This window comes from Boleophthalmus pectinirostris, unplaced genomic scaffold (assembly GCF_026225935.1).
Source record: "Boleophthalmus pectinirostris isolate CB_2022bp ecotype Guang Dong unplaced genomic scaffold, ASM2622593v1 HiC_scaffold_7, whole genome shotgun sequence".
NCBI classification, from domain to species: domain Eukaryota; kingdom Metazoa; phylum Chordata; class Actinopteri; order Gobiiformes; family Gobiidae; genus Boleophthalmus; species Boleophthalmus pectinirostris.
In genome coordinates, this window is record NW_026571473.1 from 17,099,714 (window position 1) to 17,124,223 (window position 24,510).

The 24,510-nt window shown below is 36.9% G+C and overlaps 3 protein-coding genes and 1 pseudogene across 3 annotated transcripts in view; 2 read left to right on the forward strand and 2 right to left on the reverse strand.

Moving 5' to 3' along the window:
- Positions 1–1,009: 1,009 nt before the first annotated feature.
- On the reverse strand, positions 1,010–9,153 carry alkal1 (ALK and LTK ligand 1). The gene is made up of 5 exons (XM_020924715.2): positions 8,883–9,153; positions 6,609–6,662; positions 5,860–5,940; positions 3,854–3,927; positions 1,010–1,180 (listed from the first exon to the last, which is right to left on the reverse strand). Exons 1-4 carry the CDS (start codon positions 9,151–9,153, stop codon positions 3,863–3,865), a joined length of 471 nt encoding a protein of 156 aa, XP_020780374.1. The 3' UTR covers positions 1,010–1,180; positions 3,854–3,862.
- Positions 5,537–5,654, reverse strand: LOC129412219 (5S ribosomal RNA; annotated as a pseudogene).
- Positions 9,154–10,386: 1,233 nt separating the features above from the next.
- zgc:153738 (uncharacterized protein LOC558115 homolog) lies at positions 10,387–14,631 on the forward strand. Its single transcript, XM_055164675.1, has 19 exons — positions 10,387–10,494; positions 10,680–11,007; positions 11,081–11,200; positions 11,291–11,473; positions 11,546–11,617; positions 11,720–11,925; positions 12,002–12,086; positions 12,158–12,265; positions 12,344–12,419; positions 12,527–12,633; positions 12,708–12,794; positions 12,869–12,930; positions 13,005–13,087; positions 13,292–13,399; positions 13,473–13,672; positions 13,761–13,847; positions 13,930–14,107; positions 14,188–14,426; positions 14,512–14,631. The coding sequence occupies exons 1-19, from the start codon at positions 10,484–10,486 to the stop codon at positions 14,629–14,631; spliced, it is 2,460 nt and encodes an 819-aa protein (XP_055020650.1). The 5' UTR covers positions 10,387–10,483.
- Positions 14,632–16,767: 2,136 nt separating this feature from the next.
- obscna (obscurin, cytoskeletal calmodulin and titin-interacting RhoGEF a) overlaps positions 16,768–24,510 on the forward strand; it is a 35,567-nt gene continuing 27,824 nt past the window's right edge. Inside the window, exons 1-17 of the mRNA XM_055164666.1 lie at positions 16,768–16,807; positions 16,882–17,148; positions 17,222–17,383; positions 17,557–17,661; positions 17,746–18,009; positions 18,090–18,359; positions 18,438–18,704; positions 19,022–19,285; positions 19,592–19,858; positions 19,926–20,195; positions 20,704–20,970; positions 21,051–21,317; positions 21,720–21,992; positions 22,066–22,329; positions 22,708–22,974; positions 23,372–23,638; positions 24,227–24,496. Coding sequence (XP_055020641.1) covers positions 16,768–16,807; positions 16,882–17,148; positions 17,222–17,383; positions 17,557–17,661; positions 17,746–18,009; positions 18,090–18,359; positions 18,438–18,704; positions 19,022–19,285; positions 19,592–19,858; positions 19,926–20,195; positions 20,704–20,970; positions 21,051–21,317; positions 21,720–21,992; positions 22,066–22,329; positions 22,708–22,974; positions 23,372–23,638; positions 24,227–24,496 — 4,051 coding nt within the window. The remainder of the gene's footprint in view (positions 16,808–16,881; positions 17,149–17,221; positions 17,384–17,556; positions 17,662–17,745; positions 18,010–18,089; positions 18,360–18,437; positions 18,705–19,021; positions 19,286–19,591; positions 19,859–19,925; positions 20,196–20,703; positions 20,971–21,050; positions 21,318–21,719; positions 21,993–22,065; positions 22,330–22,707; positions 22,975–23,371; positions 23,639–24,226; positions 24,497–24,510) is intronic.

Sequence of the window (24,510 nt, forward strand, 5' to 3'; positions counted from 1 at the left end):
AGGTGGTCAAAATCTCTGTGGCAAAACACAAGTTGGGAAGTACTGGAATCTGTACACTTTAAAGTGATTAAATAATGAAATAATAACAGATACTTAATCCTTATGGTCTTAGATTCTACTAAGAGGGGCTTTTCCACTAAATATTTCTCACATTACTACATGTTTCATTTTTAAAAGTGCACTTAAATATGCTAATTATTTCTTTGTATGCAGACAAGGCAGGTGGACCAACTAGCGAAGTTACAGGTCAGATCTGTGGAGAGGCTAGCCCACTCAAAGTAAGAATGCATGTGTTTCAAGGTTTCTCAAAACAAAAATAGACCTTAGATAGATGAATGTCATACTGGGGAACATTCAGCCCAAAACAGTGACATCTCTTTACAGGAACACGCATGGCACCAGAAAAGATACATTGAGCACATAGCATTTATTTCTAATACTACAACCTAGTTAAGCAGTTTAGGTTACTATTAAAATAATCAAGAAAAAGTATGTGGACAAAAGAGAAGAGATAACAACTGTTTTCATAGATATGCCTTGAAATAACCTCATGTTTTGAGTATTTGAATTTTTTTCTCATGAGCTCCATTTGCAGCCACATCCATCACCCCTCCCACCTCAAAAGAACAATTTATTTTATTATTCAAGCTCATTCTGTCTTTCCTCTCATTTTAAATAACAGAAAATGTTTTGTGCTTCAATATTCTTTATTGTTCAATACAGTGGTGGTTTTTCACCACCCCTAATCATTTCACATATGTTCTCAGTTTCAGCAATCACTCAAGTGCCAAATAAAATGAAATTAAGACACTGACAGAGAGTGCGACATCTTCCTCACATGGTAAAATTTAACAAAACCATCCCAATACTGGAAGAGGTGTCCATATTGACAGAAAGTACAGGAAATGCCCTCCACCGAGCACATATGATCAACTTTGATAAACAAAATAAACACATCTGAAGATTCTGAAATATTATGTACATACTCTTTCAATAAATAGGTGTTTTAATATTAAATTATCTTAAAATTAAATGGTACATAAAATAAAAAAAATCCACACAAAAACAAGTATTTTCAGAAAGTAGAAAATAGAAACACTATTGGACAATGGTAGTAATGTCGTGGATTTGAAGGCACTTTTCTTGGCAACACATTGATCCCTCTTCTGTAAAATGGAATCTGAAAAAAAATATATATATAAATAATAATAATGCTCAACAATGATTTTATTGTACAGCTGGATTTCAGTCTAATCAGCCAAGTAGAGGTTTTAAATGGAGCACACGAAGGATTTTGCAATGCAATCCTTTGTCAGTTAGTTCCTTTACAAAATTTCTTTTTTATGAGCCTTTTTATACATTGCTACATTGTTTTTATTAGTCATCAGTCCATCTGACCAGGACTCACGCACACACAACATTCATTCAAGTGTCTTGCGCTAGGACACAACAATATGCACTTGGTCTGAGCTGAATTAAAACGTTCTAACCTTTTAACCACTTTTCATCACCAGGAGTTATTACTCACCTCAGTAAAATGTGATTTCATATTTATTTGACGATTTTAATGATTTATCATTTTAGAGTGGTGTCTAATTTTTGAGGAGCTGAGCACAGGAAGGGATCTACACTGACACCTTCTGAATAAAAAAAGTTTAAATATAGCGATTACATGTTGCCCTTTAATCTCTCCTTGAGTGTTATGTCTCAGAGTGACAAATGAATCACTTACTACAAAACCACAGCGCTACATCTGTCTGACCTGAGCATATCCACGGGATCTGTCATTATCATTTAGATTCACTTGACAAACTGAACACCTCCATGTACGTCAGCCCCTTCACTTTAGTAATGGCAAGAATTAGCCTACTACAATGTGACAAAGAAATGGGCTCCCTGAGATGAACTGCAGCAGCCAGTTGCTTGTTTGATTAGTGGGAGTGTAGTTTACTGTCTTAGATTAATTTGGGATTGAGTTTTTAAAGAAATTGTTATTGCAGTATGCATACGCATTTATATTTAAAATGTTGCTGATGAAGTTGAAAACAAGTAAAACTTGAAATGAAAGTAAAAGTGTTACATTTGTGGTATGAAAAAACCAAATAAAATGTATCATTCATTTCAAAGTCAATGCGGGAATTCAATATATATATATATATATATATATATATATATATATATATATATATATATATATATATATATATATATATATATATATATATATATATATATATATATATATATATATATATACCACCACTATGTCTGGTTGGTTCGCCATCACCATTCTGTGGTGGTGGTGGATAAGAAACAGAGCAGAGCCGTGGTGGTTGACATCGCAATACCAAGCGATGGTAATATCAGGAAAAAGGAACACGAGAAGCTAGAGAAATACCAGGGGCTCAAGGAAGAGCTGGAGAGAGCCTGGAAAGTAAAGGCATCAGTGGTGCCTGTGGTGATCGGAGCACTCGGGGCTGTAACCCCCAAACTGGAAGAGTGGCTACAACAGATACCGGGAAAAACAACGGACATCTCAGTCCAGAAAAGTGCAGTACTGGGAACAGCAAAGATACTGCGCAGAACTCTCAAGCTCCCAGGCCTCTGGTAGAGGACCCGAGCTGAATGAGGGTGAGAGAGAGACCTACCACCGTGGAAGGTGAGAAACACATTTTTATATATATATATATATATATATATATATATATATATATATATATATATATATATATATATATATATATATATATTATATATATATATATAATATATAATAAAATAAACTAATAAACTAGGGATTTATATGAGTAATAACAAAACTAAGTAAGTAATTTCAAATTATATTAAACATTAAAGATATTGGCCTGAAGGTTTAAGAAAATAATAATGATACTATATAAGGAAATATTTTCAATGTATTATTGTGCTTTGATATAAACAGGCCTAAATCAGGTTTTAACCTAATGCATATAACTCCCAAATATATATGGTTATCATTAGCAATAGCTCCATAGTAACTACAATGCTTGGTTTTCTTTCCAGTTTGTCCAGTTTGTATACACAAACTAAGTCCAAATGAAATGTTTTCCTCATTTCCTTTAAGAAATGATTTCATTAGCATAATTCATGTATTATGCAAATTTTGCAACAACTCAAGGCTAAACTTTTTGTAAGCTGCCAGTAACTTGCTTTTCTAAACAGTTGACAGGCCTGTTACTCCCCTGACACAACACAGAAACATATGCTAACACACAATGTACAAAGCAAATAAAATGGTCTTTACTACATGATCTATAGCCTCTGTCCGAGTTCATATAATCAGTGAATGAGAGGAACTCTTGCACTCTTTGCACTTCAGAGGATAGTTGGTAACATGCTTCAGATATAAAACAAGTGAGCCAAAGGAGTGTCTGCTTATGTCATACTCCTTTTCCCTGAAAATGATCTAGTTTTAAAAGAACCTTGGCCAAACTGCCGTGCATTAAGGTTAAATTCAGGTTAAGTTTTGTTCAAGAGCAGCAGTGAGCTATATGTTTTAAGACTAAATGTTGGACAGATGTAGTGTACTAGAAGTCCGTTTCCCATTATTCCAACACCCGTTTCCATCAATTGCACATCGGCCACACATTAAAACAAATCTGACCAAAAACTACAAAGAGATTCCTTGACCTAAGATCTAATTATTTACCGTATGCTCTGTTTATTTGTAAATGGGTTTGCTTTACTTTGGCCAGTGCTTAGTAAAAAAATTAACTAATCATTTTGCTAAAAGAAATTCAAGGAATCAAAGATATAATAATTAGCTAAGTGCAAATCACATCACCAAAAAGTATAAAAGAACAAATGTACTCACATGCAACTTCTATGATTGCATGCAGAGTGGGCTCATTGCTAGCCGCGTTAGTAATCTTGCACATCTTTTGTAAACTGAAAAAACAATAAAGAAAATTGTTTTAGTTTCACAATTGTATCACATTTCAACACACACAGACCAGCAATTTTTTAATTTGTGAGGAATTTAAAAATGTGGAAAAAACAACAAAAATGTTGTAAGAGCGTTTTTAAACATCTCCAAGAAAAAGATCAGAAGAAATGAATCATAAAATTGCATGCGTCATCTCAGTCCACAGTTACATAAAGCAAAAAAATCCATGCGATCCAATCCTCATCTATCTTTGTTTTTGTGTCTAAACTGTCAGATCTACAGCACATAAGTCTGTTTCCACTGCACCACAGATGGAGTTGGTAATACAGAAGAGCCCAAGTCTTTTAATTTTCCTTTTCAAAAGCAAATAGGCTGCGACAGACCCATGTGTGACACTGTATCTGCGAACCATTGTCCTGTTTACCTGTTAGCCTAACCACCTGTGTAATTCCCAAATATGAAATGAAAGTAAATTATCATAAGACTTGTAAATGGAGGTAGCAGGGCCCCCACAAAAATGCACTAATAAAATTGTTAGTTAGTAGAATATACAACATGCATTACTATATTACACATCACATCTTTATTATTTTGTATTAGTAAATATATATACAGAGCATCAGATTTTCTTCAATAAACATAAAGTGTGCATGTATTGATACTTTACAACATTCCCTGAGGGTGTTAATCAACTTTAATCTGAGTTTTGTTTTAACACAATCTGATCATAAAGAATTGACTTAGCTGGAACTACAACAGGAGAGCTTATTTGTGCTGTTAAACAAGTCCTTTTCACATAACATTACAATTATAAGTTAGCTAGCATTAACCAACACTTTTCTAGTTAGTTCCTCACACCTTTTTTGCTAAGCTTGGATTAATCCCAAAATTAAAAACATGCTACATAGGTCTCCAAGAACAGTTGATAGCCAAGGTCAGTTAAATACAATCAATCAATGAATCTACCCAGGGATGACAGTTGGAAATTAGCACTGATGCTACAACCTGATGTACAATGCATCTCTCCTGTAAAAAAAAAGGTTCATGTAAAAATGGTGCGCTGTCCATGCCTCAAATAAATAAATAAATAAATAAATAAAAGAAAATAAATAAAAATGAAAATAAATCACAGGCTCCTGAAAATGCGTTGTTTAAATCCATTTTGTATTTTTCTTGAGTTTTCAGACTATCTTAAAACTTTTTTGACTGTGGGTGGGACGGGTGTAAACCACATGCTTGTCTTCATGAAGATATTATTGCTTTACTTGGGATGTTCCAGTGTATTGCATTAAACGTATATAGATGTGGTAAATTCCAGACATAAAAGTAATTGAATAAAGACTGTAGTTAATTAATTAATCATTGCATTTATATAGCACCTTTCAAGATACCCCAAGTGCTTTGCAGTTCATTATCCATTCACTCAGCACTCAGTGGTGGTAATCTACTACACAGCTGCCCTGGGGTAGACTGACAGAAGCATGGCTGCCAATCTGCACCATCGGTCCCTCCGACCACCACCATCACTCACGTACACACTACTTTCATACTAGGCAATGTGGGTGAAGTGTCTTGCCTAAGGACACAACAACAATTTTTGCCAATGGCCCCCCACTGTGGCACCTGGAATTCCCAGCAGTCTCCCATCCAAGTACTACCCAGGCCAGGCCCTGCTTAGCTTCTGAGATCTGACAGGATCAGGGTTTGACAAGCCGGTATGACCACATTTAAAGTCTCCAACTCTGATTTAATAAAATTCTCCAACTCTGATTCATAGTTACTTAAGGGAAAATGTTGCAAAATGCCTGAAATATGGATGTAGTTTTCACAATTGTATTGTATAATTGTATACTTATTTTATAAAAGCGTTCTGGATCACATGACAAATTAAAGTGTAATGGTGAGATAAAACAACATAGTGGAAGTATACATACATGCTGGTGTTGAGCAATCCCTTGTGTTGTGATAAAGTCTGTGGAAATGTGTTCTGCACTCCGAAGAGAACTTGACTGGTCCTGCTTAAAAGAAAAAAACGTTCGTCAGGTAAACCTCACAGTGACATCAATTCTAAGCTGATAATAAATACAGTATTTGTTAAACATAGTGAAAATGTGTACTTACTAACTGTCTTTATTTTTGCTACATATTTTACATTTTGTACCATTTTTTGTGTTTTTCTCCTTGCTATAATATTGTAAATGTGTGAGCTACTGTGTCCAAGTAGTTTCCCTTATGGATCAATAAAGTTTGTCTAAGTCTAAGCCTTCAGCTTGGTGAATAGAAGAATTGAGTCTTTAATTATAATCACCTCTAAGAGTTTCTACATCAACATTTAAGCTTCCGAGATTTTCACACCAATAATGAAGTCTACTCACTGGTTCTGAGACAAATAATCCGCTTACCCTCACACTGCCTTCAACTTAACTCTGTCAGCTTCAGACCATGTGCTGTTTCTCTGCACTGTTGCCCTGTAGTTAGCCATGCAAACCGTCTGCTGACCCACACCATGGTCAGTGTTCAAGACTTAGACTGTATTTAGGCCCAAATCAAGGAAACTCAAAAGTGAACAAAACAATATCCAGTCCAAGGGTCCATGGGAAGTGTGCCAACTGAGTATTAACTCAGTGCAATGCAACTTCCCTCAGTGAAATGACTATGACTGAGTTTTAGGAATTGTTCTTACCTGTAAAGTGTTGAATGAATTTGCCTTTCATATTTATATCTCTAGGAACAATTTCTGAAGAAAAAAACAAAACACAAGAATCTGTAAGTTAAGGCAACCAACCAGTCTCACAGCATCATCTTGATCCCAGGAGGAAGACCGGTTGAAAAATCCACAAAAATATCCCTGATATGTATCTTTGTAAGATGCTGCATATTGTCAGAAAGTCACCACCCCCAGCCCTGCACTGTGATTGGTCTAATGAGCATCCTCTGGAGGAAAGTGTAACAACAACTTTCATGTATGAAATAAAATGGCTGGCTGCTTGAGTGCTTTCATGTGTTTGATAATTAACCTTGCAATTTGCAATACAAATTATAACTTGTTTATGGCTTAGAGGTCCACCTGTACTGAATAGTTTTTATTGTAGAGTACATTGTATTCTCTGAAGATGGTCAGAATCACAGAGTTATGTTCCACAAAAAAATATTTTCTGTTCCTTCTAGGTATCTATATTTGGGCTGCAGTGGCCAATCAACTTTTTCTTTGTGTGCATTAATTTTGATGTTGTCAACTTGCCAAATGTGAGGCAACCTTCATCACTGTCCAAGTAAGTGGCAAAGAAACTACAGTGACTTGTGACACAGCTGCATCATGAAGCCCTTGACAGAATCCCTACAAGCAGCCTAAGATAGTTATTCAAACATTAGTAATGCCAGCTAGTTAACAATAATAATACTTTTAAAAATGTTTTTGCTCCTCAGAATACTGGTAGTTACCATTCTTAAAGTGGACTAACCACTGTAATGCTGAGAAGTGTATTCAACAGCACATAAAGGATAAAAGAAGCAGCCATTGAGCCAAAGACGAGTCAGATGCAAATCGTTATTCCACACATATGCTACCCCCCAGGTGCTGTAAACAAAAGCATACTGCTCCAATTGAACTTAATTAAAAAAATAATCACAAATGTACATTATAAGATATAGACTAGAAAATGTAGGATGCATAACATAAGACCAAGAGGTGTTAGGTGTAATTTATGGCAGAACTGGTAGCATAGTGTCACTGGCATCATCTATCTTTCGTTGTGCATTTCTTGATGTAATTTATATCAATAGTCCATTGAGAGTGTCTGTGGGATGAAGAGCTCTACACTGTAGCTTGTTTCTTGAAGAAAGACAATAAACTTCATTCTTCAGACATAAATCAGAATTGCTACTTTAAGTTGGAGAGTCTCAGGATTTAATTGTCCCAGCAGTAGCTCTTGGGGAACACAAACACAGTGTAAACATATCAGCAGATTTACAGATGGTCATCCCCACTCTGTTCAACAAATCTGTATCCTTGCGTGACCATGGATCTTTGGTGGTGTCACACGCACCAGTTGCTAATATGCTGCTTTTAATATCCTCAAAAGATAAATTCCATCCAGCCAGTGGTCTGGGAAAGGTACTTTTCCAATTGCATAAGCTAGGGTAAATACTTTTGCAGGACAAGCTGTACAAGCCCTGTGCAATGTCTCTTAATACTTCATAAGTGATAGTGATGGAAGATCTGAAATCATCAATAAACACAGCCTTACGTGTACTTGGCACATGCCAACAAGGCATTGTCCCAGAGAACAATACAAGTGACTCTTTATTGTAATAAGGCTTAGCTGTATTTTTTTTGTTTTGTTTTTGTTTTTACAGTTAAAGTTACGGGGATCTGGTATGGATGCAATTTAGTCTCTGAATCGGCTTTCATGTATTTGACAATAGAAATCTAATACAAAAAATAATTGTCTGTTTTGCAGTGTAGGTTACAGGTGCATTTACCTTTGAAGATTCTCTCAAGAGAAGATATGTAGTATATGTCAGTGTATCCATCATTCATGTTTAATGTTGAATGAATAAATAAGTCACAAGGAGATGCTCCTCCTCCTTACAATTGTTTTATGCTTACGTACAGATCATCTGTCCAGCCCAGTATCAATAAAAGAATAAAAGCAATCAAGCACCAAGCCGCCTAATTTCAGGTCAATATTTTAAATAGATGAGTTTTATTTCCCCCAGATGTGTACTGTAAAAGACAGCTACCATGTTTTTAAGGGATTGTTTAAATGTTACATGTGTGTTTCATCTTTTCATTTTAACAATATGTCATGATTCATATTTAGTCAAAAAAAAAAAAAATGTATGCCAACATTTACAAGGGCATAAATATGTAGCATACCATGACAGCTGTCTCTAACTGTAAAAAGGGGATTATGCTTTCCTCATCAGGACCTAAAAATAAATCTTATCAGCTTACCTATGAGTCTACTGTTATCCAGCCTAGGAACATAGAAAGGCTTTTCGCGGGAGGAGAACTTCATGTCTTGGGGTGCAGTGTAAAGTCCACTGCTGCAGCGTTTGGAGACGCCTTTGTCTCGCTGCTGCTGGCTATCTCTTATAACCTGTAAGATTAGGTCCAAAAGGGTCCGTCTCTCTTTCTGCTTGACCTCCTTGCTGTCCATGCACTGGCTCGAGGTTATAAGCAAAAGGAAGAGAGTCAATATATGCCATTTCTTCTTCACCTGCATGACTTTAATGTCTGAAAGCAAAAAGAATAGCGCTAAATAAATTATAGTTAATTTAGAAGTAGCCTACACAGTAGTACAGAGGCCTACATCAGATATTTTTTCACATCCTTTTGGAAACAAAAATTCAGGGGGAAAAAAAAAGACAAAAGTGCATGTCTCTCAAATAAAATATAAAAACATACAATGTAGGGAAGGACTGAAATCAAATGTAGGTATTTCTTTTACACATGTAACAAAAAAACAAAAAACAAAACTTACTTGTTCAGAAGATTAAGATGCCAATGTCCGGCACACTGGACAACAATCTTAAGTGCGTCCAGCCGTTGTCTGTGGTCCCAGCAGTAAAGAGAGAATAGCCAGTGGATTCCGCGCACTACCGTCTTTCTTGAAATAATGCGTCCCTATTTATACAAGGAGCCACCTTCTTGAAGGTAATACAATCGATTTCGAGTGGGTGGTAAAGCAATGTTGACATGTTGGATACATGTTCTTGTTATGGAATTTGCACATTTTGGGTTCCCGATCTCTAAAATTCACACGCGGAAAAAACTAACATAAGGTTATAGAAAACTTTCCCGCGGTGCTGCATTTAAAAGTGTTGGAAATCCAGATTTAAAAAAATAAAAAAAAATAAAAAATATATATACATATATATATATTTATATATATATAGAAAATCAGCCTTGACTGGGAACGCAGCTACATGTGGGGAAATAGTTTCCAAAGAGAAAAACTTTTGGATGTTGGATGCAGGCAGAGTAGAGTCTTTAGGTCTAAGCTTCTTGCTGACCTGTCAGCGTGCCGCTGTTCAGCTCACCGATGTTCGAGTCTTATGACCCCTTAAGCACCGCAAAAAAGCGCTCCCACGAGCAGCAAGATTTGAGCACGCACTCCTCATTGAGCCGCCCCATACAAAAATCATCTTTGAATGACACAGGCTCACTATGATGATGATGATGATGATGATGATGATTAGTAATAGTAGTGTTATTAGGCTATTTACTATTATTTGTATTTATTATTATCATTGTAGTAGTAGTAGTGGGGGTGGTGGTAGTAGTAGTATTTATTTTCTTTCTTTTTACTTTTTGCCAAATCTTCACACGAGTCTTCCTATTACACCAATTACTTCCGGATTCGATGTTGCTATGGAGACGAGTCAAGCACAACTTAGTTCACGGCAGCTTAGATACTTGTGGATCTTGTTTCTTGGCTTAGTTTAGTTTGCATAAAATGCTATCAAGTTTTCTCCCATGTAAAGTTTAAGATCAACAGACATTTTATTTAACACGTGTAATTGGTTTTATGTCTTTCGATTTTAAACGAACTCATGTCACAAAGGTAGGTGAGCTTTTGCTAACGCTAATGCCATAGAATTAACGTTCTAATTTTACTCAGAGAAATTTACTTTACCGATGTGACTTGGATGATTATTGTTTGTTTGTCTTTTTTAAAAACTGGGTTTGTGTTAAATTAATTGCTACTTCAGTTGTTCTTCAGTCTTTAGTGTTCTTTTGTCTTTGTAGAACATACAACCAGTTGTGGGCTGATGCCCAGTCAGAGTTGGCCCAGCTTCTGGCTGCAGAGCTGCCCTCAGAACCTCTTCGTCCAGAGAAAGACAGAGTAGTGTTTTTTCAGCGGCTTGCAGTTCTCTATGTGCGCTACCTTCAAGTCTTTAGAGACCTAGAGGTAGCTTATGACCAGGTGGTCCACCCACAGAAGAGAGTAGTTATTCGAGCAAATCTTGATGGTGTAATAGGAAGACTGTTGGAGTTGAAAAATGAAATGGTGGAAAAAGAGTTTTCTGAATACCATTATATGGATGATGTTTTACATGATTTAAAACTAACACCAGTAAGTTTATATACATTTTGAAAACTTCAAAAGGGTTGTGAAGTCAAAGTGAAGACTCTATTTTTAAATGCAGGACGATCTAGAGATACCTATTCCTCGACATTTTATAAGTGAATGCAGCAAAGATGTAAAAGAACGTAAAAAAATGGTTGCAAAGATTCTCAAAACCATGGAGATCACTGACGGTCCACAAGTACGTTTGATAAATCTCAGTTCTTATACTGATTTTAAAAATGAAAATTTACAACAAAGACTAAAAGATTTTTATATTCATTTTTGAAAGCTTGATATGGATAAAGAAATGAGTCAGGAAGATGCTGTGAAGATCATTCAAGTTGTGGAGAGAGCACGTCAAGGACGACTCAGGGCAAAGTTGAACCAAGAAAGCAGGAATATGAACCGAATGTACAGGAACAAGGATCCACAAATTACAGACATTGAGTTGGCTGCTGTCTGCATTCAGAAAGTACTGTGTCATCACCTTAATACAAGAAACTGTTTCTTTATTTGTTTCTTTATATGTCAAAATAATCCACAGGTCTGGAAAGGCTATCTACAAAGAAAGAGAACAAAGACTGAAAGAGAGCAGGAGGAGATTCTCCTGGGGATGGTAATGGGGATGTTTTTTTTACTTGTTTTCTGAGTTGTATCTTTATATATATAAAGAAAACAAAACATGCAGCTAATCCCTTTCTCTTTTTTTCTGTTTTAGGCTCTTGATCCAAAATATTCTGCAACACTTCCTTCAGAAATCACAGCTCGAGAAAATGAGGCTCATACACGGATAAGACAACATGAACATGAGGAAGACTATCGGAAGTGCATTGTAGCTATTACCAATCAACTGAGAGATGTTGAAGGGCATGACATTAGCCAGACCATGAAAGACCAAATCAGACAGTGGTTCTTTGAATGCCGGTAGAACATCAATTTTGATCACTCTTTTGTAAAATGATAAAAATGTATTCAAAATGTTTGTGATTCATTCAAACAGAGATGCAACAGGAACATTTCCAGATTACCCAGATGATGAAGATGGAGGATCAGCACTCATTTTTGTAGAAAAAAGCCCACAACAAGTAAAATATACTTAGTAAAATATAAATAGTTTATATTTGCTTATTTAAAAGAATTGCTGTATCTGTTTTAGTTAATGGAAGAAATTGCTGCAAAGGAAGAAGAGGAAGCTAACGCTAAGCCTAAAGGCAAAGAGGAAAAAGGAAAAAAGGACAAGGGAAAGGGCAAGACAGATGAAGATGTAATTACTTGTTGTGGTGAATAAACTGTGTGAAATGCAAATTTTAATATGTTTTTTTTTTTTTTTTTTTAATTCTAGGAAGAGGAGGCGGGACTAAAAATGTTACCGTCAGCTTTTTTGGCTGACTTGGTTGTTGGTAACAAAATGTTTGAAGGTATGTTTACTCAAAATTCTTACCTCAACCATTGCTGTTGTAAATATGTAAAAATATTGAGTCTGTTTTCTCAGAGTAGATTTAATTAAGTATTATTTATTATCTAGATTATTGGAAAAGTCGTGATGAATCAAAAAACTATAACCAAAAGCATGAAGTGGAGCTAATAAAAGAAGAAAAGAGGAAAGAAATAGAGGCAGAGATTCGACTACAGGTAATGGTTCCAAGTAAAAAAAAAAATACTATTACCTGGTGAAACTATTAAACGTGACCATTTGTCTTTTTCAGGTAGATGAGCAGATGAGACAGGAGCTTGCTGAATGGAAGTTATTTGTAGATAAAGAAAAAGTTGGTAAAGCAAAAGCTAATGCCAAGGTACAGTTCTACTTTCCTGTTAGTTAGCATAATTTCAATGTGATTGTCATCATAATAACTAAAAACTTGTTTAGAAAAAGAAAGGCTCTAAGAGTGGAAAGAAGAAAAAAAAGGAGAAAGATCTGACAGCTGATCGGTAAGTTACTTAACTTACTTGGTTAAGTAACTTAGATTTGTATAATATCAAATAAATATCTTATATGCATGTAGGACTCTTGATTCTCTGTGTCAGGAGCTGGCAGAACAGGGCATTTTGAAACAACCAGATTATGTCAAGATCAAAGACTTTTTAGGTAATAATCATATTCAGTATATTTTTCATTTTTTACTTACTCAAGTGTTCCTAGGGTCCACTTGTTGCCTTTTTTTATTCTTTGTATTTATCACATTATCTTTTGGTGCTCCTTAAAATAGATGGATTATGCTGCCACCCTCTGGTTTCATTTGGCAATATGACCATTCTTCGATAAAACAAATGTGTCTCTGTCTACTCTTAGGTGACTACAGCTATCTTGGAACTACACTGAGGCAAAATGACATTGAGCCCATGCCATCATTGTCCGATGTGCGACAGGTTTTATCTCTATATGCTATTTTACCTTTAGGTATGTCTCTGCATTCATCCCATTATATTTTATTTTCTCTATTTGTATGATGTTTGCTGTAAAATATTCGCAGGTTCTCAGTTTGTCCATGAAAAAGCTCCTTTGATAAAAGCCATCCTGTTGGCTGGCCCAGCAGGTGTAGGCAAAAAGATGCTGGTCCATGCTATCTGTCAGGAAACAGGGGCCAACCTGTTTGATTTGTCCCCCCTCAATACTGCAGGAAAGTACCCTGGAAAAAGTGGACTTGCAATGATGCTTCACATGGTCTTCAAGGTAGATTCCTCCTGTTTTCTTTATTTAGAAAAACATATACATTTAAGTTGTATGTGATTTTTACATAATTAATATCTACTGTGCACAGGTAGCACGTTTGCTACAACCATCTGTTATTTGGATTGGTGATGCAGAAAAGATGTTTTACAAAAAAGTTCCAAAGGAAGAAAAAGATGTAACAGACAAAATACTAAGAAATAATAAGAAAGACATTTCCTTAAAATCTGTGAATAAGATACTGCAACTTCTGTTTACAGCTTGATCCTAAACGATTGAAAAAAGACTTGCCTAAGTCTCTGAAGTTAATCAAAGGGGAAGATCGAGTGCTTATTATTGGAACAACCAATGATCCACTCAGTGCTGACATAAAAGGACTGTGTAAAATGTACAGCAAAATCATTCTTATTCCCCGACCTGACTATGGCTCTCGAATCAGTAAGAATATATATATATATATGTTTTAATTACCAAAACCTTTGATAAATGTAGTTTTAATGTATATTTCTTTCTTCTAGTTCTTTGGAAGCAGCTCATTCAGAAACATGGAGGCCAACTGAACCCAGCCCTGAATCTGAGTTCACTCTCAAAAATTTCTGATGGCTACACTCCTGGTCACATAGTTAAGGTGATTCAGGCAGTTATTACAAAGAGACGCATCCTTCAGCTAACCAAAAGACCACTAACTGCTGTGGAGTTTGTTGAGCCGTTAGCCAAACTTGATCCAGTGTTTCAGGAAGAGGAAGAGGCCCTTAAGGTTTAGTATTCATATTTGTTTATATTATATCTACAATAAACACAACTGCTTTAATTTGCTGATGTTGTATTGACGCTTCTGACAGAGTTGGTATGCAAAGACTCCACTTGGCAAGAAACGCATTAAGGCTGCTACAGGACAGGACGAGGAGGAGGCTCCTGCCAAATCTGCAAAAGGCAAAGATACAAAAAAAAAAGGCAAATAAAAGTTCAAGAAATTATTTTATAGGTATCTTGTTCTTCTGTGTTATATGTTTTGTACCTTTGTCAACAATTGAAATTAAATACCCTTGTCTTGTTGCATTATGTAAGATACGTTATACTATAATTACAATTTAAAATAATGTCAAGGTCTTTCAAACAGATGTTGGCTATTACTGTCACTGTAATTGGACATGCCAAAACTAGGCAAGGGCATTCTACATTTAATCTTCATTTAACTTCAATATTGTGGTCCACGCTATAAAAAGAAGCCTTAATTGTGCCAACTGCAGCTTCTGTGTTAGGAAAGGATGGGTTGTACAGTATATATATCTTATACATAATGTTAAGTTTTAAATAGTCTCAACACATCCTGCATTGCTGTGGTTTTGTCTGAGATGCTTCTATATTTAGCCTGCACTCATAATGATACTCTGGCCTGCATACTTGTGGAACTCACATTGATTTTGTGATAAGACTAGATGGAGCCTCATTCTACTCATTCGTACTATGTGACATGTTATAAGAGTTATGAGAGCCTAGTAAAATTCCCACCCACACAAAACCCATCTTAGTGGTGACAAGTTGTTTTTCCTTTTTTTTTTTTTGTGATGCATATTATCCTGTTGATAGAGTTTCACTGGACTTAGCACACTCAGAGGCACATGGAGCTGTCTGTCAAGAGTGACACCACACAATGCCAGACAGTGCTGGTTTTGTTCTATTGTAGTCAGAGGGAAACCCAGGGGGACAGAAGGAATAAGGAGAATCATACTAAGTTTTATGAATACAAGGATAATAAGCATAGTTTTATATTGATATTGATATTTATAAAGAGACTCATTGAATTATCTTGTGTACTCTCACTACGTTTGAGTCAGGGAAACATGATCTTAATATTCTAATCTTTTTGACCTTTTGATGGAAAGTCCCTAAAGAGATTTTTAGACTTTGACCTAGTGAACCTGTACAATTACATATGTTGAAATGTAAGTCATATTTCCGTCAATAGTTTATTTACTGTATAAACTTTACACTGACCCAGTGAAACTTGCATATCATTACATCTCAGGAATCACTTCAAAGTAAATTTTTTATGGCACTGTTGATGGTGGTTCTGAGTTGCCTCACACCATCACTGTGAATGCTATGTTTGCCTTCATACTGACAGAAGGCTATTTTAGAGGGTAGTATGTGGGGAGAGATATGTCAGCTGTTCAGCACCACTCTCCATCAATGTTGAAAAAGAAGAGTAAGAGTGTCTGCTTTGGGACAGTGACACGGCCCGATCTGCTCTCCTTTGGCAAAGGGTTTGTTTTTATTTTAAAGGCTGAACAATATTTGGACTAATTGTTTTGACAGTGGATTTTAACCTGAGGATGTATTGTTTTTGTCATTGTTGTGACTGGACAGTGACCCAGTATACAGTAATGTGTTTGAAAAAATGAATGCGTTATTAAGGTGGGTGCACCTTTTGTCACTGGTTTTAGTCACTGTTGTTTCACTGTGTTTGAAATTGGGGGCCACTGTGAATTTGTCTATAGTTGTTGTGATTTATTATTTTTTTTGCATGTTAATGAAACATGATAACCTACTATTGGTCTACAGTTGCTCAGCATGAGATCCTCCTCGCTATTTTTAGGAAAGTGTTTGTTGTATTTTAAGGTCATAATGGAGAAGGGTGTTTGGCTAACTTTTATCTTTTGGCCATTATTTGTGCTTGCATGTGTGATTAAGTTTGTGTCAGTGCTCAGAGTATATTTAAAATGCTGATGTCACCAGTGAGAAGTCACAAGGATTACAGGCTCCTTTGCACTGGTATGCTGTGACAGGATTTAATCTCTCAAGATTTCAATACTAGTTAAATGTTAGCTATATCATTTGATATCTATCATTTTCTTATCAAAGGGTAAAAAGAGAATCCTAACTTTTTGGTAATTTTGATGATTATTTAAATTTCCAATAACCAATTTTTACCTCTCTGGGACAATGTGCCAGAACCTTCTCCATTTGTCTGAGCTTGACACTGACCCAAAGAATGTATTTGTTATTTGTTGCAGCCAAAACATTATTTACGACAGTTCTTTTTGCAGCACCCATGACAACTGAGGAAACAGTATTGCTGGGTCTAAAGAGAGAACATGGCAGACATTAAAACTGACGGCGTAGTAGCTGCTGCAAGTAAGAAAAAAGAACCTGGTATTATCTACTGTCCTAATAATAGAAAAAAATGACTTTTAGTATTTGTTTGCCAGAGAATCGTTTGCAGGTTGTAAAGGGTTTGCAGGATGTAAACGTGTCAGAATGTGAAAGTTGCTCCTTTGAGGTATCACTGAACCTGGCCTACGTTGAGGGTGTCTGGAGTCGGGACGGGGTGCAGCTCAAGTCCAAGCCCCACTGTCGGATCAGCGCACACGGCAAAAGACACTCCCTCATCCTCAACAGGGTAGGTCTGGCGGATGCTGGGGTGCTGTCATTTCAGGCAAATGGTGTTCAAACATCCTGCAGAATCCGCGTTATTGGTAAGATCATTGTTGTGATATCAGTTGGTGTGCCTACTCCATTTCCAGTGACAGATGTATTATCTTCTACCAGCCAGAGATATTCAAATTACCAAAGAGCTGGAGGATGTTGACACAGTGGAGCGACAGCAGGTGAGCTTTGTGTGTGAGGTAAACCAGGTGGATGTGGACGCTCGGTGGTACAGAGATGACTGCCGAATTCGAGCTGGAGACAACATAAAGATCAGACATCAAGGTAGATGTTTTTATTTATTCATTCATATTTATGTATGTGAGATTTGTTATTTGCTTTGTTAAAATAATATATTTTAAAAAATCATTTCATGCTTGTTAAAACAGCTAGATATCATTGCATCTTTTGCACAGCTCAGTTTGATAAAGTTCTTTCAACATTTCGACTGTTTTCAGGAAAGACCCACATCCTCAGTTTTAAGTCAGTTCGGCCTGAGCATGCAGGAGAGATACGATTTACAGCTGAGCGTGTGTCTTCATATGCAACTCTCACAGTAACAGGTAGTTCATGAAAAGTTAATTTAGATGTCTTTTTGCTTTGTTGGCTATTCAATAGGGCTGATGCAGAATAAATGCCTTTTGTAGAACTTCCAGTTCAAATAATTCGCCCTTTAAGAGTCAAAATAGCCATGTATCGCCACAGAGGTTTGCTAGAGTGCCAAGTGTCTAGACCTGCTCAGGTCAAATGGTACAAAAGTGGGAGGGAACTTCTGCCCAGTAAAAAGTATCAACTCATCAGTCAGGACATCTACAGACAGCTGACCATAGACAATGTTTGCTCCTCTGATGAGGATACCTACACCTGTGATGCAGGAGATGACAAAACCTCATGCCAACTTTTTGTTGAGGGTGAGATCCATATTTTCTAACATTTCAAGCTTCTTAATGTTGTGTAGTTCACTGTTGTAACTTTTTGGCTGTATTTGTAGAGCAGGCTATCACTATAGTGAAAGGAATGAGATCGGTGGAGGTGATGGAACCAAAGCCTGCTCAGTTTAAAGTTGAGACAAATATTAAATCAGTAAGACCTCCAAGATGGATGCTCAATGGAGAGGATCTTGAGCAGAGCCAAACTGTGGACATTGGCAAAGAGGGCACTGTTCACAGTCTTTGCTTCACCTGTACTGACAGTTCAATGTCTGGTCCTGTGGTCTTTGTCGCAGGGAAGAGTAAATCCACTGCTCAGCTTACTGTGAAAGGCAAGAACAAAATTCATTGACATATCACCTTTTCTGTAATCAAAATGTTGAGAACTGAATTCAAATGTTGTTCTTCAGAGCGGCCTCTGCAGGTGGCTCGTCACCTGGATGATGTAGAAGCTAAAGAGAATGGCACAGTCACCCTAAGCTGTAAGTTCACCCCATCACCTCGAGTGATCCGGTGGTTTAAAGGACGCACAGCTTTAAAGACCTCAAACAAATACAGCATGAAGAGAGAAGGCAAGCGGGCAGAACTCACTATCCATGGCCTGGCTGCTATCGATGCTGGACAGTACCGCTGCATAGCTGGAGGTGCACAGAGTGCTGGAAATGTCAAGGTAGAAGGTATGTGTAGTTCATTATGCCATTTTTAAAGGAAATGTTCATTACACTATATAAGAACTACACATTAATTGGCCTCAGACTTAATTCACAGTGAACAAATTATTCATTGCTTCATTCAGGTCTTGTAACTGCTTAATTAAGGGGTTGTAGTTAGGTGTTAGGGTTAGGCTCTAGGTTTAGGGTATTAGTTAAGTAGTTAGTAGCTGTTCATTATGAATTAAGTCTACTTTAAAAATACTTATTGTTATTATGAAGTGTTACATAAATGATGATTATTTTATCATATTTATGTTTTTGTTTTTTGTTTGTGTTTTTAGTGAGAACACTTAAATTTGTAAAACATCTTGAAGCTGTAGAGATTGAGGAGGATGGTTCAGCCAGATTCTCATGTGAACTCAATTACATTGTGGGCAATGTTGAATGGCTCCTGAACAACATTCGCCTTATTTCAAACGCTGTAAACAAGATTCAGGCCATGGGGACAATCCATAGCCTTTCTATTATCAAGCTTCAACCACAAGAGAGCAGAATCACATTCAAAGCAGGCCCTCTGTGTGAGACCACACTGCTCAAAGTTAAAGGTAAGTATTCACAAGAATTACGAGACTAATTTAAAGGTGTAACTATCTAACTTTTCTGGCAGAGTGTCTCTCACTTGTTTGTCTCCATGGAGAGGTTATTTCCCAGGACTATTCCCCTGAGTATGGCATTACGGTTATCCATCCATCTTAGAACCCCTTTCATAGTAGGAATGCATGTTTTCAAGGTATTTTTTTAGCAATTAAAACACTTGACAAAGCAATAATATCTCCATGGAAACAAGCATCTGTTGTATCTTCAACCTGAAATGTTTCATAGTGCACCTTTATCAAATATATTTCTTTTAGAACGTCCAGCAGTGTTTTTGAGGTCACTCGAAGATGTATCCGGAGAAGAACAAGGGGAGGTTTGTCTGCAATGTGAAGTTTCCAAAGAAAGAGTGAGTCCAGTTTGGAAAAAGGATGGTGTGACTCTCTCTCCCAATGACAAACATGAGCTCCTGCAGTCTGGAACATCCCTTACTTTAGTCATTCACTCTCTCTGTAAAGAAGATACTGGAAACTACACATGTGAGCTTGGCACTAGCAAGACCAAAGCTAAGCTTATAGTTCATGGTAGGTAGTCCAGTATGTGAAGTTTTAATATATATAAGACATATGGTAACACATTTTTGGTCTCCAGATTTGCACATATCGATTGTTCAGCGCCTGAAAACCTCTGTAGTAATGGAAGGAGAAAGCTGTACATTTGAATGTGTTCTGTCACATGATCTTCCTGATGAGCCCTGTTGGACTATCAGTGGTCAGACAATGGTTAACAACAATCGAATTCAGATTGAACAGAACTGCCGCAAATACAAGCTGACCATTAAGGATGCTATTCTTTCTGATGCTGGAGAAGTGGTTTTCACATTAAAAGACCTAAGCTGTAGGACAATGTTCTTTGTTAAAGGTAAGGAACTCAAAACATTAAAGGGCCCATATTTTGCTATTTTCTGACCTATGTTATAATGTAGTCTCCTCATCACACCTGGAGTTGTGTTTTCTTTCATTCACACATGTTAAACACACAAATCCCATATATTTAGGCTAGTTTGTTCTCTCAAACAGAAAACACTCATATGGCAATACAGGAAGTGCTCCACTGTGTTTTTAAACTCCATACACCTTCACTAAAATTATTTGGATAATTTCAATCCTGGAATTGTAATTCTCAACTGAACTAAAGGTAAAAGGAGCTGTTAACTTGAAAACTACCACTATATGACATTACAAGGTGGAACAGAGCATTTTGAGCTCTGGAGATGTAGACAACTAATAATAAAGGGTTACTCAAACATGTGTGAATGAAACAAAAGTAACAGCATTATAACATTTTGCGTAATATGGGACCTTTAAAAAATACATATATTTGAGAATATTTTGAATATGTATGATTTGTTTCTCTGTCTTGTTCATAGAGAAGCCAGTGCACATCTTTAGAGATCTGTTGAATGTTAAGGCAGTACCAGGTGAAGATGCAGAACTGAGCTGTGAGATCACAAAACCAGAGGTCACAATCCACTGGCTCAAAAATGGCCGCCTTCTGAGACCAAGCCCTAAGTATTTGATGAGTGTGGAAAACAACATGGCACGCCTTTTAATCATTAACACCACTATCAAGGACTCTGGGGAGTACTGCTGTGAGGCAGATGGAGTTGCTACAAGGGCCAAACTTGAGATCAGAGGTACTTGTATGGAATTGGAATAAAATACAAAAAATATATGTTTATAAGTTTGGTTTGATTCTAATATAATTTCTGTATAGAACTGCAGCACACATTTGCACGGGAGTTGAAAGACACCCGTGGAGAGGAAAAGGGCAGAGCAGTCTTGGAGTGTGAGACAAGACGACCTGCCAAACGCGTGAAATGGCTCAAAGGCATGGTGGAGCTGCGGGCTGGAAGAAAGTATCTCATTAAACAGAAAGGTGTGTTACTGTCTCTGACCATCACCTGCCTGGAAAAGACTGATACAGATATTTATATTTGTGACGTCGGTACTATGCAAAGCCGGGCCCAGCTTACTGTACAAGGTGAGATTTTGAATCTGTATGTAGTTAGTTGCTTTTAAATATTGGTGGCCATCACACTGTCCATAATTCAATCCTCTTGTTTCATTAGTAGACACAAGAGCTGCAGTGCATGTGCTATTTGAAAAAAGTGTGGAAGGCTTAGAATTTAAGCCGCTTTTACTACTATTACAATTCAAATAAATATAATATTTCTTTACTTCTTGAGCAAATACCCTTAACTCTATTGTTATAAATAATATGGTAATGAAAAGAAAAATTATTTTGTAACAAATGTTCAAGACTGAGATATCAATTTTTTCAAAAAAAAAATGCTGTTTATGTTATTTATTTCAGTTGTCAATGTTATGCTTGATTTCAATACATTTAAGGAGTGTTTAAACCTGCATTGTATTTTATTTTTAGATGAGAAAGTTACCATTTTGGAAGAACTTGAAGATGTTGAGTGTTTTGAAGGTGGTACAGTGACTTTGCGGTGTCGCATCTGTCCTAGTGATTATATCAATGTGAAGTGGTATTTGGATGAAACTTTGCTTTACACCAATGAACTCAATGAGATTCAAGTCATTCAAGGGGGTTACCATACGCTTACATTCAAACAGCTCGCCCGCAAAGACACTGGCACCATATCATTCTCAGCTGGTGATAAACGGTCATATGCATCACTGCTGGTTAGAGGTAAGTGTTTTGTCTGCAATTCAGCAATATCAAACTTTATTTAAACTTAAGTGTGGTGTCTTTGTCTTACCAGAGAGAAGACCCACTATAATAAAAGCACTGGAGGACTGTGAGGCAGTGGAAGGAGGTGGTCTAGTGTTGTCATGTGTCACATCTAAACCATGTCATATCTTGTGGTACAAAGATGGCTGCTTGATGTGGAGCTCTTCCAGGTACTACGCCAGCCGCTCTGAATGTGAGGCTCGACTTACAATCCGTGAGGTCTTGCCAAGTGACGCAGGAGTGTATGAGTGCAGTGCTGGTTCTGTTATTACCAGTGCTGTTGTTACTGTAAAAGGTAATGTACTTTTTTATTTATACTACTATACTAATTAATACTAACTTTAATATTTTATTCAGAGGTGGGTAGTACCAAATTACGTTTACTTAGACTTCTTCAGTTTCCAGACAACATACTTTTGCTTCTATTTTACAGTGTAATGGTTCTCTTACGTTCTCTATGTTTGACTTACTCTTCCCACTGTGAGTAAGTCTACAAGTGACAAAAGCTTTATGTTGACAATAACTTTTTAATTAATAATAATATAATTAACAGATTAAATTATTTGACATTTTGTGTACTTGCTCTAGAGTGCTTACTTGAGTTCAGTTCCTGGCTACTCTACCCACCTCTGAATTTAGTAGAATTAAATGCTTACTATTGTTGTATTAACAGCCATTCCAGCGGAGTTCCTCCAAGCATTAATGTTCATGGAGGCTAAAGAAGGTGAGACAGTGACCTTGACATGTGAGTACTCGCTGCCTGGTGTCTTGGTTCACTGGTGGAAGGGGCTGGAGGGCATTCGGTCTGGTGAAAAGTTTTTGATAAAACAAAGAAAGACCATCAACTCCCTCACCATCAAATCTGTGAAACCGGAAGACTCAGGAGAATACACCTGCCAGTGCCGCAACCATCGCTCTTCAGCTTGCCTCAAAGTCCACGGTAAAGTCACATAATGTTACTATATTTACAGTAGCTGATATGATATTTTAAATTATTTCTGATTGTTCATACCTGTGCAAATTTTGACAAGGAAATTGTGCAAGGGGCAAACTAATGTGCCAAAAAGAAAATATTTAAGATTAAAGGAACTTTTTTTTTTTTTTTTTTTTTTGTCAAAATACAACAATTACTCTAAAATCCAACTGTTTTTATGTTTTTAAGTTTCTTTTGGGAATGTAAACACACCCCAAAAAGCAGAACTAATTATTAGGTTATCTGATAATTCTAGTTATCTGACTTTACTGGCCATTTATATGTAGCTACCATAAGGATGCACTACTTTCCTGTGTATTGTAGAATTTTTAATACTATATAAAAACTTCTTGCTTTCTTCCAGCTATTCCTATTACATTTGTTCAATCCCTAAAGCCTATCCAAGCAGATGAGGGCACAAATGTTGTACTGCGCTGTGAGCTGTCTAAGCCTGGCGTTCCAGTACAATGGTGGAAAGAAGATGAGCTTTTGAGAAATGGGGTTAAGCACCAAATAAGGAAATGGGAAACCACTTTAGAGCTTATGATATGGAAACCAGTCCCATCAGACAGTGGGGAGTACAGCTGTGTGTGTGCTGACCAGAGGACCTCAGCCATTGTCAACATTATAGGTAGGAAATGACAGCAAATAAATACATGGTTACTTAAAGATCCTATATTACACAGAATTGACTCTTGTGAGCTTTAAGCCATGTTATAATGTTGTTAGCGCATCAGAGACATATCCGGAGTTGTGTTTTGTTTCATTCACACATGACTAACCCTTTATTATTAGTCTGTCTGCTCTCTTCCACCTTGTAATGTCATTTAGTGGTAGTTTTCAAGTTAATAGCTACCTCTTACCTTTCATTTTGTTAGCTTTGAGACACAGTGAGCTAGCTAGCATGCAGCTGTGAACAGTGTGTGTGTGTGTGTGTGTGTGTGTGTGTGTGTGTGTGTGTGTGTGTGTGTGTGTGTGTGTGTGTGTGTGTGTGTGTGTGTGTGTGTGTGTGTGTGTGTGTGTGTGTGTGTGTGTGTGTGTGTGTGAAACATGGGTGAATGAAACACAACTCTGGGTATGTTCATGATGAGGAAAGAACATAACATCGATCAGAAGGTAGCATAATATAAGCCCTTTAATTGTCAAGTTTGTTTTGTGCAACTTAAAAAGTGCTATAGGAATACAAGATGTTGTTGACTACTGTTGTTTCTTCCTTAAGCACTTCCGATCACTTTTAAGCAAAAGCTCCGTAATGTTGTGATAGAAGAAGGAAACGTTGCCATTCTTCGGTGTGAGCTGTCCAAACCTGGTCATTCTGTGGAGTGGAGGAGAAGAGGAGAGGAGCACATAAGAAATGGAGAGAAATACCACATCAGACAGAGGGAGGCACTGGTGGAACTTAGAATCTTTGATGTTATGCCAGAGGACAGCGACATCTATACATGTATTTGTGAAAACATTGAGACTACTGCAACTCTTACTGTGAATGGTACAGTTATTCAC